General features: G+C 35.5%; 3 protein-coding genes across 3 annotated transcripts; 2 read left to right on the top strand and 1 right to left on the bottom strand.

Moving 5' to 3' along the window:
- The first annotated feature begins 7240 nt into the window (after positions 1–7240).
- On the top strand, positions 7241–9985 carry LOC104825485 (photosynthetic NDH subunit of lumenal location 5, chloroplastic). The gene is made up of 7 exons (XM_010557813.1): positions 7241–7358; positions 7448–7648; positions 7847–7997; positions 8080–8168; positions 8744–8798; positions 8998–9083; positions 9630–9985. Exons 1-7 carry the CDS (start codon positions 7335–7337, stop codon positions 9786–9788), a joined length of 765 nt encoding a protein of 254 aa, XP_010556115.1. The 5' UTR covers positions 7241–7334; the 3' UTR covers positions 9789–9985.
- A 2659-nt stretch (positions 9986–12644) lies between these two features.
- On the bottom strand, positions 12645–15272 carry LOC104825486 (ACT domain-containing protein ACR4-like). The gene is made up of 7 exons (XM_010557814.2): positions 15011–15272; positions 14798–14843; positions 14552–14666; positions 14303–14370; positions 13596–14198; positions 13366–13470; positions 12645–13179 (listed from the first exon to the last, which is right to left on the bottom strand). The coding sequence occupies exons 1-7, from the start codon at positions 15082–15084 to the stop codon at positions 12823–12825; spliced, it is 1368 nt and encodes a 455-aa protein (XP_010556116.1). The 5' UTR covers positions 15085–15272; the 3' UTR covers positions 12645–12822.
- Positions 15273–19202: 3930 nt separating this feature from the next.
- LOC104825487 lies at positions 19203–20394 on the top strand. The gene has a single exon (XM_010557815.1). It carries the CDS (start codon positions 19347–19349, stop codon positions 20205–20207), a length of 861 nt encoding a protein of 286 aa, XP_010556117.1. The 5' UTR covers positions 19203–19346; the 3' UTR covers positions 20208–20394.
- The last annotated feature ends 1450 nt before the right edge of the window (positions 20395–21844 follow it).

Genomic DNA, 21844 nt, shown 5'->3' on the forward strand with positions numbered 1-21844 from the left:
CATAAGTGTATCAATGCAGGGTTGCCTATGTGTTTGTGTTTGTACGTGAAATCAAGTTTAGTATATATGGATAATAGTTATATATATATATATATATATATATATATTAAAAGAATTAATTTTCTGTTTATTTAGTTTTATCACACGAATGCATATGAATTTACTTAATTATGAACTTTGGAATAAGATCTTGCTTTGTCATATCTTATCTGTATATCTAGTCTTGTCTTGTTTGCATATCATACCTGATAATTGTCACGACCGAGAATAAAAGTGTGCGAGTAATTTACGTTCGTAATTTGAATCTGTGTGACCTCCGTATGAACCGTATTCCTGTGTTCATTATATTTAAGGTAATAACAAATATTCAAATAACAAAAGGTAATATTTGTTTTGTTTTGAACATTTGTTTTTGCTAAATCAGATGTATTTTTGGAAAAAGTTTCGACACAGTTTGCTGGGTAACGGAAAAAGATTTGAAAATCTGCTAAAAGTTTTCCAATTATATGATTATTTACTAATTAGTTTCCAATTATATGATTATTTGCTAATTAATTTCAATTTTTTGAGATTTTATAAAACTGAAATTGAGCATTTGATTATGGGGATAAATCTCGAATTAATTATAAAAATTTGATATTTATGACCTAGAGAATTCAGTTTCAAAATTTTTTTTGAGAAATGTAATTTGTTTTGATTTAATTTTATTAATAAGATTATATATGGTTTTGGTATATATTAGATTTCGTTACAAATGTTATAATTATCAGAATTATTTTTAAAATATATGTATATATATATATATGTATTTAAAAAAAAAGGATTTGGGCTTGGAAGCCCATTACGGTATGAACATATGGAGTACGACTTGATAGCCCGATTCAGAATGATCAATTCGGACATACGGATTAGGGCTTGAAAGCCCATTTCAAAACAGACGGGTGCGAGTACACGTTGTGCGACGAAAGTTACACCATAGATATTCATGCAGAAGCAGATCGTGACTAGTTAGGCATAATAATAATGGTGAAGTATATTGATTTGTATGTGATTACAACTATATGTATATATGTATTTGAATAATGACAAATTAAGCTATTAATATTCTATTTGATTAATTTGAGACATCACTTTGCCAATTTAAGTTCTGATGTCAATAAAATTAATTCATTCGGAGAATATTATAAAGAATATTTTTATGTATAAATTTCATGCGAAAAAATTATCGGCCCAAAGGAAGAAATTTTTTAGCCGAAATTTACTAATTATATTAAGTAATAAATCAGAATATCATAAGGATGATATATGATTATTGAATCGACCCCAAAAAAATTCAATAGATTATATGAGATATTTATGATTTGATTATTATGTCGAATATGCCGCTTACAAGATGATCTTTCGATCCAAAGATAGAATGTCAATATTGTATGGTGTATTGTATATGTTTTCATTATTTGCATACATAACTGATTTTTTTTTTCATTCAGCTATTGCTACTGCAACAAACATTTCAGCTTTGCTGAATTCGGTCCTAATGCTTACGGAAAAAAAAAATTTAAGGCATGGAAAGAGAACCTCATAATAGTTCTCAGTTGTATGGATCTGGATTTGGCCATACGTGTTGATGCTCCTGCTGATCTTACACCAGAAAGTACCGATGATCAGCAAAAAGAACATGAACGTTGGGAGCGTTCTAATCGCATGTACCTTATGATCATGAAACGTATAATTCCAGAGGTTTTCGGAGGTTCCATCTATGATGATGAGAACACGAGTAAGTTCATGAAAGGAGTAGCGGCTCGTTTTGAAAGAAATGAAAAGCAGGAAACAAACTCGCTTTTGATGAAACTAATTTCCAAAATGTATAAGAGAAATGGGAACATTCGGAAATACATCATGGAGATGTCTAATCTTGCTTCACAACTCAAGGCATTCAAGATAGATTTGTCTCATGACTTACTAGTGCACTTGATATTGTTGTCTCTTTCTGCACAGTATGGATCCTTTAGGATCATATATAACTGTCAACAAGCCAAATGGTCTCTTAACGAGCTCATTTCGCATTGTGTGCAAGAAGAAGAACGATTGAAGCTTGAAAAATCGAAAAGTGCTCATCTTGCGGTCTCTAGAAAGGACAAGAATAAGAAACGTCCTCAGAAAAAGGATATTGCTAATGGTCCATCAAGAAGATACAAAAAAAGCAGGATAAGAGTGGTTCGTGCTTCTTTTGTAAGATGATGAGACAAATGAAAAAGTATTGCACTGCCTATCATGACTGATTTGCCAAGAAAGATAGACTTCTGACTCTGGTTTGTTTTGAAGTTAATTTAACTTCTGTAACTAGATACACTTGGTGGGTAGCTTCTGATGCTACTACTCACATAAGTGTATCAATGCAGGGTTGCCTAAGCCATCGAAAACCAAGTGATGCTGAAAGATTCATCTATGTAGGCGACGATAATAAAGTTGAAGTGGAGGCTATCTGCATTTTTAGAGTATTATTGAGTTCTAATTTTTATTTGGATTTGGATGAGATATTTGTTGTACCGTCATTTAGACGGAATTTGGTTTCTATTTCTACATTGGAAAAATTCAGTTATTCTTGTTCATTTGGAAATGGTTTATTTCGTCTTTTCCGTGATTCAAATTTACTTGGTACTGATACTCTCTCTAGTCATGATAATCTATATGTGTTTGATACAATCACTTCATATCATGAAACCTTACATGTTAAAACCCATGGTACAAAGAGAAAATTAATTGACAAGATTTCTACAAACTTATAGCATAAGCGATTAGGTCACATATCCAAACAAAGGATAGAACGCTAAGTTGCAGATGGAATTCTTGACATACCCGACTTAACACATTTTCAAGTTTGTGTTGAATATGTAACGACCCGCGACCGCTACGAATTGTCGAAACTGCCCTCACACAGCAACCCAGACCTTTCAGCGTGTTTTGTCCTCACTCGCACGCATACCGAGACACTTCCCAGTAGGTCACCCATCCTGAGATTGCTCCAGAGCCAGCACGCTTAACTTTGGAGTTCTCTCGGGATAGTCAACCAAAAAGGTAGGTGCACCTTGTTGCTATGAGTAGCTCAACTAATTCTTTTATGTTATCTTAGACTGTATAGTCCCACACCTATACAACCCTCGGATCTCTCTCATTCCGGTGTGTTCGATTCATCCCTGTACCCCCTACCCAGAAGCTCGTCAGGAGCCGCCCCTTGTCCGTGCCTCTGCACCGGCGATCACTCCCCGCCCTCCTACGGTACTATGGGTTGTCACAGGCCCACCAGCTTCCGCCTGGTTCGTCCTCGAACCACACCGTACTGGGAGAGTACCGGCTCTGATACCATCTGTAACGACCCGCGACCGCTATGAATTATCGAAACTGCCCTCACACAGCAACCCAGACCTTTCAGCGTGTTTTGTCCTCACTCACACGCATACCGAGACACTTCCCAGTAGGTCACCCATCCTGAGATTGCTCCAGAGCCAGCACGCTTAACTTTGAAGTTCTCTCGGGATAGTCAACCAAAAAGGTAGGTGCACCTTATTGCTATGAGTAGCTCAACTAATTCTTTTATGTTATCTTAGACTGTATAGTTCCATACCTATACAGCCCTCGAATCTCTCTCATTCCGGTGTGTTCGATTCATCCCTGTACCCCCTACCCAGAAGCTCGTCAGGAACCGCCCCTTTTCCTTGCCTCTGCACCGGCGATCACTCCCCGTCCTCCTACGGTACTATGGGTTGTCACAGGAATACATTAAGGGGAAACAAATAAATCAAATACGGTTAGGTGCAAACATAAGCAGTGATGTCTTAGAACTAATACATACGGATATTTGTGGACCATTTCCTACGGAATCTTAGAATGGTCAATAATATTTTATTTTGTTCATAGACGATTACTCAAGATATGGATATTTGTACCTAATATATGAGAAGTCCCAGGTTTTGGACATGTTCAAATCCTATAAAGCTGAAGTTGAGAATCAACTAGATAAAGGGATTAAAGCAGTAAGATCCGATCGTGGTGGCAAATACTATGGTCGCTATGATGGATCTAGTGAACAACGTCTGGGTCTTTTAGCTAAATTCCTTGATAAATGTGGAATAGTACCTCAGTATACCATGCCTAGAACTCCAAGTATGAACGGTGTATCTAAATGTAGAAACAAGACTCTTAAAGATATGGTAAAGAGTATGATAAATCACTCTACATTACCAGAGTCATTATGGGGAGAAGCGATTAAAATCGCTGCATATATCTTCAACAGAGTTCCTACAAAAGCAACTAATAAGTCTCCTTATGAACTTTGAATGGGTAAAAAACTAAACCTAAAGCATTTGCATGTATGAGATTGTCCAGCAGAAGTAAGGTCTTACAAGCCATCAGAAAATAAACTAGACTCGCGTACAATTAGTTACTATTTCGTTGGGTATTTAAAAAAATCCAGGAGGTACAAGTTTTATGATCCCAAAAATAGATCAATATTCGAAACTGGAACAACCCATTTCTTTGAGGATATTGAGTTTGAGAGTGGAGATAAGGTGCGAGAAGTTGCATTTGAAGAAGAATTGTTCATCTTCCTCTAATAATTGGTCATGATATCACATCTAGATCAATCAGATAACATGCAACTCCATACACTGACTCAAGAGATTATTCCGGATGAACCAATTCAAGAGGTTATTTCGGATGAACAACCTCAAGAACAGTTGCCATAAAAAAAGTCAACTAGAGTAAGGAAAAAAATGATTCCAGACGATTATGTCGTATTGGAGAAAATGTTGGGTTATTAGAAAATAATCTAATAAATTTTCGTCAGGCTATATACGCAAAATTCAAACTCTCAAAATTGGCTTGAAGCCATGAATGAAGAGTATAAATACATGCAAGACAACAATGTCTGGGAACTTGTTCCATTACCTGGACGTATCAAACCCGTAGATTGCAAATGGATATTTAAAACCATACGGGATTCTAAAGGAAATGTGGATAAGTATAAAGCTCGTCTTGTAGCAAAAGAATTTACAAAGAAAGAAGGAGTTGACTATAAAGAGACTTTCTCTCCGTTATCTTCGAAAGACTTGTCCAGAACAATAATGACACTTATAGTTCATTATGATTTAGAGTTACACCAGATAGATGTAAATACATCGTTTCTTAATGGAGACATTAATGAAACAATCTATATGGTACAACCAGAAAACTTTGTGATCGGTGATTGAAAGAAAATGGTTTGTAAATTAAAGAAATCCATCTACGGGCTTAAATAAGTATCCCGCCAATGGTATTGCAAATTTTGACAGATTATTTGTTCATACGGTTTTGAAACAAATGCTGTAGAAGAATGCGTATACCATACGTTCAGTGGGAGTAAGTTCGTCTTATTAATATTGTATGTCAATGACATACTAATTGCCTCTAATGATATAGGGATGTTAAATGGGACTAAGGCTTTTCTGTCAAAGAACTTTGAAATGAAAGATTTGGGAAACGCCGCTTTTGTATTAGGAATTCAAATACATCGAGATAGAACTCGGGTGTAACGCCCCGAAGCCACTATGGAATGATAGAACTATCCTCACACAACAACACGAGACCTTTTAGCGTGTTTTGTCCTCACTCGCACCCATCCCGGAAAGTACTTCTCAGGAGGTCACCTATCCTAAGACTACTCCAGAGTGAGCACACTTAACTTTGGAGTTCTCTCGAGATGGGTAAGCGAAAAGATAGATGCATCTTGTTGCTATGAGTAGCTCAATTAATTCTTTTAAGTTATCTTTGACTGTGTAGTCCCATACCTACACAGCCCTCGGATCTCTGTCATTCCGGTGCGTTTGATTCATCCCTATACCCCTACCCAGAAGCTCGACAGGAGCCGCTCCTTGTCCGTGCCTCTCACACCAGCGTTCACTCTCTGCCCTCTTATGATATCATGGCCTATCACAGGCCCACCAGCTTCCGCCTGGTTCGTCCTTGAACCACACCGTCCTAGGAGAGTACCGGCTTTGATACCATTTGTAACACTCCGAGACGGCTACGGAATGATAGAACTATTCTCACACACCAATATGAGACCTTTTAGCGTGTTTTGTCCTCACTTGCACATATCCCGAAAAGTACTTTCCAGGAGGTCACCCATCCTAAGACTACTCCAGAGCGAACATGCTTAATTTTGGAGTTCTCTCGAGATGGGTAACCGAAAAGGTAGATGCATCTTGTTGCTATGAGTAGCTCAATTAATTCTTTTAAGTTATCTTTGACTGTGTAGTCCCATATCTACATAGCCCTCGGATCTCTCTCATTTTGGTGCGTTCGATTCATCCCTGTACCCCTATCCAGAAGCTCATCAGGAGCCCCTCCTTATCCGTGTCTCTCACACCAGCAATTACTCTCCGCCCTCTTACGGTATCATGGGCTGTCACATCGGAGTATACTTGGATTATCACAAAAGAACTATATCGAAAAGATATTAATGAAGTTTGGGATGAAAAACTGCAAAGAAGGGAACACTCCTATTGCTAAAAGAGACAAATTTTGTATTGTACAATGTCCAAGAAATGAATTTGAGCAAAAACAAATGCAAGAGATTCCTTATGTATTGGCTGTAGAAAGTCTCATGTATGCTCAGGTGTGTACGCGTCCGGATATTACGTATGTAGTTGGGATGTTGGGAAGATATCTACATAACCCAGAGATGGATCATTGGAAAGCAGCCAAACGGGTTTTAAGATACTTACAGAAACCCAAACATCACATGTTAATTTACGAAATTGTTTCAAAGTTCTTAATAAAACATAATCGTTTTGCTCTGATACCACTTGATAAACAATTAATAGAATTTTATGCAGAAATTAATATCACAAGGATCTAACGATATATTTTATCAAGAACAAACAAATAAAAACGATAAGATGTGTATTTGAATCTATCTACACAAACAAAATCGGTTGTGGTTTTCTGGATTTTTACGTATTTTCGGACTTACAAACAAATGGAAAAATGGGAAGAGTGTAAGGATATTTTGTGTTTTTTTAACTGTACTATGATCTATTATCTAGGGATCACTACCATGGTAAATGATTACACCGGTGAGCCAAGCGGCCCATCATATTTTAAGAAAATATATAAGAATTGTATAGGCATGTACAGGGGTATTATCGTAATTGCGGTCAGAAATATCTAACCCAGGCCCCAGAGATGATTTAGTTCTGCTTTGCTTATCGACGGTGGCAGTCATCCTCATCATCTACCTGAAGAATCTCAAAAGAAAAGGCGAAGCACGGCGGTTTTTTTTTTGTCGAGCTTCAATGGCGGCTTCATTCACAACCCTGGTATCTCTCTTCTCTTTCCATGTTTTTGTTTTACCTTTGTTTGTGATTATCTTCTCTACTGCTCATTTCTATCGATTTCGTCCTTCTAGTCAAACGCGAGGTCACTCTCTGCTGCTCCACGGAGCTTTACGCAACCCAAAATTGCTGCTCCCACATGTAGTTCTCTCCGACTAGGGAAGAGATTCGCTTTCAATTCCGCCATGTTTTCGTGCCAGCGATCCTTCTCTGGCTCATCGTGCCTCGTTACGAGCCGAACCAACCGCTACTTCTCGGTTCAAGCTAGTTCCGAGGTTAGGGGGTCTGATTTCTCCATCTGTCAAATTTTTTTAACGGATGTGGATTTATAAGAACCGATGAAGTGATTTTGAGAGGTGACTGACTTGAGTTTGAATCGTTAATCAACAAGTCGATACGGCTGAATTTTAGGGCTCACAGTTAGATTCGTGTAGCTTAGGCTCAGGAATTTTACTTGTGGTTTCGGTTTTTAGGTAGCAGATGTTCAATCGAAGATAACCCACAAGGTGTATTTCGATATAAGCGTTGGAAATCCGGTGGGAAAGCTCGCTGGGAGGATTGTCATTGGATTATATGGCGACGATGTGCCCCAAACCGCGGAAAATTTCCGTGCTCTTTGCACGGGTAGGTTCTCTATCATATGTTCTTCCCATTACATCTGAGCTTGGTTTCTCAAGGATTCATCTCTGTGATGAATCTTGATCAGGTGACAAGGGCTTTGGCTACAAGGGCTCTACATTCCATCGTGTCATCAAAGATTTCATGATTCAGGGAGGAGATTTTGAGAAGGGCAATGTGAGTCCCCTCTCGGAAATTGAATGATTCCATGGTTCTGTTTATATTTAACTTAATTGGTTAATTTCTGGTACAAACATGCTCAACACATTGTGTGCTTCACATTGAGAGATTTAAAATAAGCAGAAGATTCCTGCTCACTAGTTTCTTTCTATTTGATTCTTATCTTGCTAGTAGAGAAAGCTTTTCGCTTGGAGCTATCGCTTAAAGTTGCTGTAAACTAAAACTGCATGTTTTTAGTACAGTAGCAAGAGAAAGCCTGCCCTTTTGTGGCGCTTTGCACAGCGTGCTTCGTTTTACTACCTAGCTGACCCCATATCAATTTGTTGTCTGAATGTGAAATCAGTGGATTCGGAATCACATGTGATGTTCGTTTTTAACTCTTTAGTTTTCCAGATAAGTAACACTTGTGCAAGGTTGAAGTTGTAATAACGAACTTGCTGTTGAATCTGTGCTCCTTGTCTACAGAAACAACTTTGTTATCTCTTGTATCCTGTCTCAGTAACCTCATGACCTTTCTAGTATCTGCTATAGTGAGTATGTTCTAATCATATGGGAGTCGAGTTTTGGAGCAGGGAACTGGCGGGAAAAGTGTATATGGCCGGACGTTCAAAGACGAGAATTTCAAGTGTAAGTTTATCCTGATTTGTTGTATAGATCTGTTTCCTTCTTTTCCTTTTTTTGCAGCTGCGCATTCTGATATCCAAACGTTTTTTTTTTTGTAGTGTAAAGTAAACTCCAACCAAACATTCATCTGTCTTAACTTTTTACTGAAAAACTTTCTGTTCTATAAATCTTTGTGAGTTACTGAAATGCAATTTTACTTCAGTATCGCATAGCGGACCAGGAGTTGTCAGCATGGCAAATGCTGGCCCAAATACAAATGGAAGTCAATTTTTCATCTGCACTGTCAAGGTAAGAGCTGAACCCTTTCCCTCTGGGTCAAGTTCTGTTAATAGAAGTGCATTGTGTGTTTAGAAGATGAACTGTAAATGCATGCAAGCATGTGGGCACAGCATCACTCGTGAACACACCCGATTTTACTCTCTTTTTCCTGTCCGAATGATCCATAGAAGCGAGGAAATTATATACATACACATCTTGAGGACACATGTTGAGAAGATGGTATTTGTTAGTATCTTAGATCAACCTTTGACCTTGTTACTGTCTGGTCTAGGGTAGCATTGAGCCATTAAACATCACATTTGCAGAATCATATAGAGTTGATCCATTGAGTGATACTGTAAGGTGCACAAACTCTTAACCATTTTTATCAAACTATTCGTTAAAGGTGTCGGGTGCCATTGTCTCGTGCCCATCCACCCGTTGTCCAAAACCTTTTTACAGCTTTGGATTTCATCAGAAGTAGGATACATTTGCAATGAATTTTGAGACACGTTGTGTGTATGTGTGTGTGTATTGACGTGCGGATGTCGGGAAATATTGGGTATATGTGCCTAGACACCATGGCTCGACGGGAGACACGTGGTGTTTGGGCAAGTGGTGGAGGGAATGGAGGTGGTGAAGCTGATAGAGTCACAAGAGACAGACAGAGGAGACCGTCCGAGGAAGAAAGTCGTCATTGCCGACTGCGGTCAGCTTCCCATGTCCAATGCGTAATCTCTCTTCCCTTCAGTTTTGGACATTCCCCCATTTGAGGTTTTGTTTCCTCTCTCTCTCTCTCTTAAAACATGATGGAAGAGTTTCAGTTTTCTGTTTGTTGGTTCAGTGTTTAAATTTACAGTTGTTCCTTTTTTTTTAATGATGTTTTTGGATTTTGCAGTTTATAAGTTGAAATCCAGCTTTTATTAAATTAAGATGTTGAATGCAAAGTGTTTTCAGAGTTTTTAGATTTTAAAAATTAAAAAATTGGTAATCAAATTTTTTTTAATTTGGTTTTTCTAAAATACTGGAAATCTACTTTATAAAAAAAATCAATTAAAAATCAAAATTCACATTTTTTTAGATTTATAAATTAATGAAATTCAAAAGTTAAAAATCCAAAATAAAAACTTTTACCATTCATGATCTAAATTGATTGAAAAAAGTCAACTTTTCAATGGCAAAGTGTATATTCTCTTGCAAATAGGGGTCAATGCTATGAATAGATGAATATATAACTTTATAATTTCGAAACATATTTTTCTACAAAATTTCGCTTTTGTTTCTAGTTTTTTTTTTTTGCATTTGTTCTAAATATATGAAAATATAGATATTTACACTCTCTAGAATTAGCATATCATATTTTTTTCCTCGTATTAATATAAAAACTAGATATTAAATATATGAAGTATTGTCAATATTTAATCATCCGTATATATATGCATATCCATGTATTTTCCATACTTCAGATGAAATAAAGAAAGAATTGATAATAAAGAGTAATTAATTTCAGTTCAATTGATAGGAAAAAAAAGGGAGAAATGGGCGAGTGCATTCACGTGCACCGAGGAAGATTCTTTGTACGATCACTTTCACGTGATCCCTACTTGTCCTCTTGTCCATAAATCTATCCCCACATGTCCGGAAATTTTAAATTCACCTTTTTTTATTTACATATTTATTCGATTTTTGATACACCATTTTCATAAATGCTTCCTCTAATATAGAAATATAATATCTCATTCACATTGACTTTATTTTCTTTTTTGCCTTTGTTGTTCATATATATAGAGAGAGAGATTTTTTTAGTATGTTTATCTTTTATACGTAATTTTCTTTAAAAAAAATTGATAACTAAATTGTCTTTTTTAGATCTCATTGTTTCTTCAAATCTATTAACACATTAAAATTGGACTGAAATTATATTTTAATAACGGAAAAATCATATTCAACTCCAAACTCGATTTCTAATTTATATCGAAGTGAAAAAATTTGGCCAAAGTTTTAAAGTAATTTGTGTTTTGAATTGCAAATCTCCAAATAGAGCCACTTTTGACTCAAACATCAAACGATCATTTTTTACCATGTCACATATATTTTGGGATAGTGATGTCAAAATGAGTCGGGTTCGTGAACCACCTCATGGTTGACTCGTTTTTTGGCGAGTCGAACTGAGAAAATAGAAGACCAAATATAAATGGACTTAACGAGTCGGCTCGCTACGAGTCCGAACCAGCTCGATCGGCTCGCTAGCCATCTCACGAGCTGGTACAAAAAATATCTATTTGTTGTAGAAATTAAAAATGTAAGTAGAAAAGAAGGTGGAGATTAAGGTAAAACTAATGATGAAGAAAATTAGAATACATGATATGTTGGACTTGGTGTATGCTTTTTGTTTTATTTTGTTGTTGGTTGGTGTATAATATTTTTATATTGATTTGGTGACGTGAGATAAGATTTTTTATTAATTTTTTTTATTTGAATATAATTTTATAGATTGTTATATTAAATGTATTATGTTATTTTGAATGAATTCAAATTATTGTTATGCAAATTTTAAATTATTAATTTTTATATAATTTTAAATTTTTTTGGATAATTAAATAAATATGAACTGGTTTGCGAGCTGTCTCGGAGCTCGAACAATTTGGTGTGGTTCAGAATTTTTCTAGTTTGTAAAAAAACGGATGGAATGAACTGAGTCAAAAATAAGGTGACTCACGACGAACTGGACTGATTCAATCTGGTCTGAACCAACTTGTTTTACATCACTAGTTTGAGGTTGCCCTTCGTTGGACTCCACCTCACCAACTCTCTCTATACATACATACATATATACATACACATGTAAACATATACATATATTATAATATAGGGGATAAATTAACGGTGAGGAAGAGGCCACGTGTAAGAAGATGGAGAGAGGATATTAGCGATGGGGGATTTAGGGTTGGCGCGCACCTTAACTAACATCCAAATGAGATTCTGTCGGCCAAAAAGGACCAAAGTCCGTACACATATAAATCTCCCTTTCTACTTTCACGTCTACACACATGGTTCCATTAATACCTCTCTCTCTCTCTCTCTCTCTCTCTCTATATATATATATATATGTATTTACATAAAAAAATATTATATAATATATATAAATATGACAATGCCTTTCTACATACATGTTATTTGTTTTTTAATTGTTGTCCTTATTTATTTAACATGCACCTAAAATCAGTGTTCTGAAAAATCCTCCAATCTATGCAAATGGATCCTAAAATATTTCTACCCTTTCATAAAATCTGTATAATTAGGTCTTTTCAGTTCATTGATTGCTCTCTCTCTTTCTCCATATATATAAGATGAATATATTTTAGAAAAAAATAATAATTCAATTTTGTTTTTAAACAATTTGTTTTGTAATAATGTTTGTATTGCCATCTTCTTTGTAGGGTCATTTTTTGTTTTATTTAATGTGAATTTTGATGTACTTTTAATACTTATTTCTTTATTTTATATAATTCTTATTTCTAACTTTGTTATTGTGATTTATCACAATTAAGCTCATTTCCCCAAAAGTTTTCACCATAATTACTAATACTATAACCACAAACATGAATAAAATATCACATTGACACAATATTTACATACACAAAACCTAACCCTAGACCCCCAAATCAATAAATACACAACAAACTAAACTACATTTATTAACCCATAAACCAAACAGCCCCAATTATTCACAAATACAAAAACACCAAATCCAAACATTAGAACTAATTTAAGAATATGATTTTATCAAACCCAAATTGTACAGAAACTTTTCCGACCTTGACTTGAACAGATTGCTCAACGAGAAGAACTTCCCTGTCTCATCTCCTCCTCCTCCTCTAGATTCCGACAAGCCTTCGTCTTTAACCCGAAGAATCGCTCGTCCGATCTCGTTTCTCACCGTCTCTATCGCCGTCCTCTTCACGGGATTTCCCGAGGAATCTGTCACGTAGAATGTGTTCACAGCCTGTGAACCCCTTGTTGTCACCTCGGCTCGGGTCACTGATAAACCGTTTTCTCGGAATATTCGGGTCACGTCCGATAGAAGTCCCACCCGATCTTCCCCGCATAGCTCTAGTCTTATACCCTGAAAAGAAAACCCCGCAAAAGCGCTCTCTGTATATCATGTTCCGTGCAGTAATATGATGGATGGAAGATACCAATCTCGAGCATTCGATCTAGGATCACGGAAAACAAATTTTAATTCAAATAATCCGAAAATCTCGGATATCCAACCCATACCCACCCCTAAGCGATTTTTTCAACGTCATACCTCCGAAATTCGTCTCTTTATGGCTGCTTCCAAGCAATGTATCAGCCTCTGTCTCTCGGCTTCTGAACTAACCGGGCCACCATCGACATGCCTGATGTAGTACTCCTGTTTTACACACCGATACATCCGATGAAATGTAACAACTTCCGATTAACGTTTTCAAGAATCTAAATCCCGACGGTTAATACGGGCAAATACATATACAAAGATATGATCATAGAAAAAAAAACCTGATAAGCTTCTGGTCCTTCGGCTATGACAGTGGCATGATAAACCACATACTGCATATCCGTCAATGTGCATACAGCGTCGAAAAACAGCTTAGGCCGATCACTGCACCTCAGATTCGCGACGGTGTAAGCCTTGTCGGTGCAATTCTCGACCGTTACAATGGGTTTTCTCCGTTCACTCGTCGACCTGTCATCGGTATACGCCACATCGTAGTCTCGGTTATCATACATCATCTGATGAAGTCTCCTTTCCTTGTGTGTGGAACCCATCAAGACAGCTGTGTTAGCAATCCTCTTGTCTCTGTTTCCCTCAAGAACATAGAGCAAGAGCTGTTTGATCTTGGAGATCCGGGTAGGATCTTCTATGGCCGATCCGGTGGTCTCGTCTGTAATGTAAACAACCGACGCCATTCTCGAGTTGTGAGTCCACACTTCCGCTGCAACGACATTGCAATTGTTGTCGGCTAAGACAGCAAAGACATCGGACAACAGTCCCGGTCTGTCTCTTCCTGTTATTTCTATCGAAGTGCTCTTCTCTGAAGCGCCTTGAACGCCCACCGATCTATTCCGAGCCCTGAAGCTATAAGTTCTCGGCCCGAGTGACTGCAAAACACCAAAAAAACGCAAACCCTTTTAACCAAAATGAAAAGGAAATGAATCCAAGGACCAAGAAAACATCATCATGCCCTTTGAATCTGTTGGTTTACCAGCTGAATTCTTTCGGCTATATTCTCCTCCATCACCTTATTTCCATTCTTATCAGTCACATGAAACACTGCAACAACATCGTTAACCCAAAACTCAGTACCGAAAAATCGAAAATCGGATTGAAACTGGATCGATTCCTGCCATTGAACTGGAACCAGACCAGATTAAGCAGATTTCAATGGAGTTTTCAGAAACACATACACGAGGGATGTACATACATAGATATGATTATACAGAGGCAAACGTACCATCCATGAACCATTCGCCATCAGAGGAAACGTAAGCTCGACGGATTAAAAGGTCCAAATCCGTCAAAACCTGAACCACTTCCAACAAGCTCCCCCTCTTATTTGCACTATCGACCTGTTCAAGTCCGCAAATCCTTTTTTCTTTATTCAACTTGTCAACATCACCAAATCGAAATCACACCCAAAAAAAAGGTTTTTTTTTTCCTTATTCACACGATGATCTTCGAAAACTCCAATCATAGTTACCTTCACGAGGGTCGCCTTCCTGCTCGATGCATTATCAATCGTTACCCTGAAATCGAAACCAGAGGAAAAAAACGAGGAATTCGACATGAATAAGACAATCCAAGGGAAACCCATATGACAAAATCCATAAATCTCCAAACTTTCATGGGTATAATTCAAAAAAGAGCATCAGCAAAAGGAAAAAAAGAAAAAAGAAAAAAGAAATTTAATTACTTTGGAGGGTTCATTCTGATGACAAACTTCTCCAACTCATTATCTGTAGAGACAGAGGAAGACCAGAAATCCATTGCTTAACGAAAAAAAAACCCAGAATTTTCCCCTGTTCTTCTGAATTTCTAGGCTTTTCCCGGGGGATGATTTGTGATTATTATAGAGAAATCAAAGACCTTTGGGGATATTATAGAGAACGAATTTGTGAATTTGGCGAGTGGTGCTCTCTCTCTCTTCGAGTTGCTCAAAAGCCTTATTATTTGTTGGGGTCAACACTAAACCCTGATTATATACTTACCACTTTCCACTAACCCAAAAAAAAAATCCTGACTTTTTTTTTTATGACGGCTTTGTGTTTCTGTTTTTTTTTCCTCTCTAAATTACCCTTCAAAGTCCACCAAATTTCTGAACTGTTTCTTTAGCAAAGAATGGTATTTTTTCCCCCAAAAAAAGAAAATAATGAAAATACAGAGCTCTAATTAGTTTCATATATTAAGAAAATAAATATAAAAGAGGGAATTTTGATTTAATCGTTTTCCAAAACTATAGTGGGATTCTGTTCATGGAGGGTGAAAGAAGGCAAGATGCATTTGTCTCATTCTTTGACCCTTTTTATAATGATTTTGCCCCTTTTTTATTTAAATTTTTATGGCCCTTGTGGATTTTCTTCTATTCACCCCCCAAAGATTCCCATTTTATTATAAGAAAGATAAAATTCCAAAAAAAGGTTAGATTTTTCCATCCACGAACAACATATATCTTTGACCCATAAAAATAGATGAGCGAGAAACAAAATAAGTAGCCTAAAAATCAGAATTAAAAAGGGTAAATTGCGTCTATAAAAGCGGATAAATATTTTTTTTTTTGCATTAACAATTGGTTTATACATAATAACTAAATTTTTTGTATATTCTTTATTGTGCAAAACTAATATTTATAATTGTTTTGCTTTTTAATATAAACGTATTAATAATATATATATATATGGTAATCATAAAGTAAAAATATTAATAATCTAATTTTGAAAGGGATTAAATGGGGATCAATAATATAGGGTTGCGGTACAAGGAAGCAAAGAATTTGCCCAACTCCCGCCCTCTGGGCAGACAAAATCATATGCTTGAATTTTTTTTAACAAAAATTCATGAATTTTTTTAAATTTCGCATAAATTCATAAAAAAAAACATTAAGATCGTTTGTCTTTTTTGTGGATTTATACGAAAAAAATTCTAAATTCTATATATTTTAATACGAAATTAAAATTTTATTTATTTATTTACCAAATTTAAAAAGTTTATATTTTTTATATTCCCTAAAAAAATTACAAGTTCCGCTTTTCACTTTTTCACCCTAATATTTCTCATTCACTCATATTTTCACCCACACTATTATTGGATTGTTCTAAGATAACCCTACTCACTCACGTGATGCCAGCCAACCTTCATCATGATGCCATTCCATTGGTTGATAAATGCGTGCGTGTATATATATATATATATTGTATTTTATCTGTTTTGACATAACTTTTGGAGGAATTTCAAAACATTTTCAAAATTGGTGTATATATTTTATAGATTACAATGTATTTTTATTTCATGAATTTTTATATTATTAAAATCCATGGAATTTTCCCTATAGGAAATATATCTCCATTTATGTATGTAATTGTGATCTCACTCATTAATGCTAAATGAAGGTTGGATTATGCCCAATATTACGGACTAATGTGAAATGGATATTTATATATTTTTTTTTCGATAATAAGATTTAGAATCCAATTTATGTTTTCATACATTAAAAACTTAAATATTGGGATACACGCAATATCATGTATCTGCTATTGCTAATGTTCTAAGAATTCATATCCTATGTTTTAGGTGAGAAATGGTAATGGGCTTTGGGTTTATGGATCATGATAGCTAAATGGGCCTTATGCTCGTTGGGCCCAATAAGCAACACTCCAAATCGCACATAAGGTGGGTCGTATTGAAGAATAAAGCATATGGAGATTGGAGACAGTGAACCTATCATTACACGTGATTATTTAAAAAAAAAAAGATATAAGAGCTCTTTTTTTTGTGTAAATACAAGATCCCTTTAAGATATTTAATAACTTTTTTTGTGATAATCTGGAAATTCACCTAACCTTTAGTCCGACTACATCTTTCAGAGGATCGGAGAAACCCAGGTGAATGTTTCTCCCCATTCTTAGATTTGAATCTAGAATGAGAGCATGTTTTGCATGTTGTCTCGCAAAACCACCTAAATTTGGGTTAAATATTTGATAATAACTTTATTACTAATTAAATATATATATATATATATATATATATATATGTAACTGCCTTCATTTAGTTTTTTTTTTCTGTTAATCAGCCTCATTTAGTTTGATTTCCAAAACAAGGCTAAATGTAGGAACTGACGTGTCAACCTACACAAATTATGCTAATATCAAATATTATCTTATGGTTATAACTTATAGCAATCTATAGTTGTAAGTTCAAATTGCAGTTAGTATGGTCCATTTTATTATATACCGGGGTACACTTTGGTCGTCTCTAATTTCTTTGCCATATTTTTTTTAACCCATTTGTCTTAACATAAATGAATACATACCAAGAATGAGCACAAATACCCGAAAATTGGATATCCGTCGGATATTCGTCTCCTATATATCCAATTTTAGGGTATTTGTATCTATTCAAATTCAAGTTCAAATCCAATTCCGAATCTAAATTTCTCAATATCCGTGAATCCGAATCCAAATCCGAATAATATAATTTTTAAAATCGGATTTTCGTAGATAACCGACTAATATGGTTATAAATAATTATATCTTATATCTATATAATATTTTTTTATAAAATATATTTATTTTAAGTCAAATAATTTTATATTTTTTATATTATCTAAAAAAATTAAATTTATTATTATTTATCTCTTATTATATTTATTTATTTATCTCATATTTTTGAAAATTATATATAAAAATATTATTATTTTTTAAATAAATTCGGATCTAAATATCCACGAATTCCCGAACATTACACTGGATACTCATAAACCCTAAATTCCGGATATAAATCTTATAATTAAATATCCAAAACTTCCGAATCCGAACCCATATTATGATTTTTTAGGATATAACATCTGTTCTCAACCCTAATACATATAAAAAAAAAATTTAATATTCTATGGATAATTTGTTACTACAAATTTTCAGTATTTTGTTTTTCAGATTTCGTCATAACGCCTATTCTAATATATAATCCATCTCCTCTCTCGGTTTTCTTATAATTTGAGAAAGAAATATTATTCTAACAAAAAAAAAAGAAAAAAAAAAAATAAAACATAGGGAAAAGGGCAAAGGCCCGTTCGTCCGTACTCGTCTCGTCTTTGATTTTTAGGGTTTTGGTTCTTTTGATTTCTACTATTATCGTGCGCCGCTCTCTTGTTTCCTGGTCGGCTGTTGTTTTCTGGCCTCATATTTTTAAAAGACGAAAATGCCCACGGACTTTTGGGGGTAATTACCGATGAGTGCCACTGCCGTTGTTTCCCGGTGCCACCCATAGGTGACCGGACAGCGCAAGGTAGACCCCTCGGTTCGACCAATGCAGTATTTTTTTCCTCATCCCTACGCGCCATTCCTCGCGTGATTTCACTCGCCCAATAAGTATTGTATTTTTTTCCCCCGAAATATAATTTTTCTGTGATAATTATAAAATTTAATGATCAAATGATTAGATACTGTGTTTGGTCGTAATACAAACCACTAGCTTTTAAATTTGAGTTCACCTATGTATGTTTACAAGCATTATTTTAAAAAACTATGTATATTAAATAAACCAAGATGATATTTTAATAATTTTTAGTCATTATTATGTGTAGTGTTGTTTTGTATTACCGCGATTACAAATATAAAAAATATCTCTGACTATAAATGTTCGGTTCGGTCATATATATATACCATATGATATAAATATAGTGTGTTGTATCTTTTTTTTCTGGCTATTTATGAACGTTAAGATTATTCACGTTAATCCCATGAACTAATACTAAAGATTAAGAGATTAATAATTGGAGGGGGCGTGAGGATCACGCGCTGAAGGTGGAAATGCATTCAAATTAATAAACCTGGAAATTTACGCTATGACGACACCTACCTTCTCTCTCTCTCTCCTTTATCTGCAAAAACCATAAAGAAACCCAATAAATTCAACAAAGCGAATTCTCTCTCTCTCTCTCTCTCTCTCTCTCTCTACTGATTGAGGAAGACAAGAAAAAGGGGCTAAACACTGTTCATCGTCCTCTCTCTCTCTCTCTCTGAGAAGAATCCGCCATGAAAATAAAGAACAAAGGTAAAGTTTACCCATCTCCTCCTCCACCTCAGCTGTCGAGCTCTGTCAATGGAGAAGATGGGTTTCTCTCCGTCCTGAAGCTTCTTCCCGCTGCGATTCTTGTTCTTGCTTCTGCTCTCTCAGCCGAAGACCGCGAAGTCCTCGCTTACTTGATCACTAGGTCCCTCAAGACCACCACCACCGCCGCCGCCGCCGCCGCCTCCGGCAAATCAAGAAGCCCCTGTTCTGCGGCGGCTTCTTCGCCGTCGTCGTCTTCTTCCTCCTCCATGACCCATGACTCGAAGAAGAAGAATAAGAAGAAATCTGGTAAAAAGGGTGAAGCCCATAAACCACCGGAGTTCGATTGCGAGTGCTTTGACTGTTACACCAGCTACTGGTTCCGATGGGACTCGTCGTCGAATCGCGAGCTCATCCACCATGTCATCGAAGCTTTCGAAGATCATCTGATTAGCGGTGAAGCTTCTTCTTCTCAGAAACCGAAGAGGAACAATGGAAGGGGAAAGAAGAAGGAGAAGTCGGGTCGTCGTGGAGGAGACAAACCCAAGCCGGCGGAGCCCTCAATCGGACCCGACGAATCCACCGCCGTATCGCCGGAGATCTCCGCCGTTCCTGATGAAATCGCCGCCGTGTCTCCCGCTAGCTCGCCGGGAAGATTCGCCGGAAAGCGAGATGATGAGGTGGCGGAGGAGGTGTTAGCCGGAGAGACACCGGAGAGTTCGCCGGTGGTGGCTGTACGGACGCCGGCGCAGGCTGAGCGGAAGGGGTTGGCGAGGAAGGTGTTGCCGGACGTGTTGGGTTTATTCAATTCCCGTATATGGAGTCTTTGGAATCCGAACGCTTAAGGCATATATCATCGGGAAAAAAACTGAAGCTCCTTTTGGTTCCAAAAAAAACTTGCAAGAAAAAAAAAGGTGAATGCTTTTGCTTTTTTTTTTTTGCTTCTTCTTTATGAAAAAAATATCAAGAATCAACGGCATGGTTATGTTTGTGTATATTCTTGGTTGAAATGCAAATGCAGGCGTAATCCCACACCCTCTTTTTTTTTTCCTTCAAAATATCGTTTTTTGATGAGAATTTCCTTCGTTATTTCCATATTGGTTTTACTTTCCCGGAAAATTTTAAGATTTTCCAGGAAAATCAGCTATGACAAAGGGTTGTTGATAACACTTAAGTTGTGTAGTACAAAGGTCGCATTTTTATTTTTTATTTTTAATTTTAAATAAAATTTTGCTTAGGAACAAAGTTTATGGATTAGGTAGAGATACTTTCAAAGAGGTGGGCCAACAAATTTTTTTTTTCTCTGATTAACGAGTTCTCAAAGTGATGGTGTAACTGATGTGTATAATCTTTTGTTAATATATGTTTGGTTTTGTCTTATTATTATTATTTTTAATCTTTAATATGTATACTATCTACATTGCTATGATGATATTTATGGCAAAGTTTGGAACTTTGGAAAATAATTTCAATGCAATGGATAATTTATTTGCCAAGTAAAAGTGATTTTTCCCATTAATTGAAGTTGTTAATCACAGTCTTTTTTTTTTTACTAATTAGTGAAAGATGTCCGAAAACGACACAATTATTACGGTAAAAGGAGAAGTCTACTTTTAACATACTATTGGGAGTTAGCTTATGTATATGATTAGGGCTACGAGTAGTAGAGAATCTATTGATTGATATTTCACTCACTTTTACTTTAATTATTTTCTGTTTTTTCTATTATAAAAATTATAGATATTAGATTTATGTACAAATTTTCGTTCTATAGAATTTTATTCGTATTTATTTTTTATTAAAAAAATATTTTTTTAATTTTTTTGCTTTATCTGTCAATGTGTCCGTATTAATTCAGATCGATTAATTAATTAAAAACAAAATATATTGAATGCTCGATATTAAATTATATTGATTCATATATCATTAGATTTGATTCGTTTTGAAATATTCCAATGGATAATGATCACTGAATATTTTTTTTTTTAATTAAACAGCACCGACATGGTATGGGGAAAAACAACATTATTAAAACACTATCATCACGCTCAAATTATTTTATTTTATTTTTCAACATTAAAAAAATTATAATAAACCTATATATGTAATTGCAAAAATACAAAAAAACAAATGGAGGACAAAAGCTCATTTGAACAAGTTTCTGACAGTAGCAGCAGAAATTGGGACACTGAGGAAAAAGCGCAACAAAAAGCATCAATAATGACGATTGATCATTGCAATATTACCAATCGTGAGATTGAATTGCTTAAAAAAATGAACACTAATAATTTTTTCAAATTAACAATTAACAACTGAAAAAAAAAGGATAAAATCTATATTCTAAACTTGTAAAATGGTGAAAAATAAATTCTCAAACTTTTCGTCTAACAAATTTATTCTCGAACTACAAAATGAGTCACTATAATTCTCAAATTTAGTAAAATATATCATTACAATTCCTAAATTTAGGAATTATAATGAT

This window comes from Tarenaya hassleriana, unplaced genomic scaffold (genome assembly GCF_000463585.1).
Source record: "Tarenaya hassleriana unplaced genomic scaffold, ASM46358v1 Cleome47, whole genome shotgun sequence".
NCBI classification, from domain to species: Eukaryota; Viridiplantae; Streptophyta; class Magnoliopsida; order Brassicales; family Cleomaceae; genus Tarenaya; species Tarenaya hassleriana.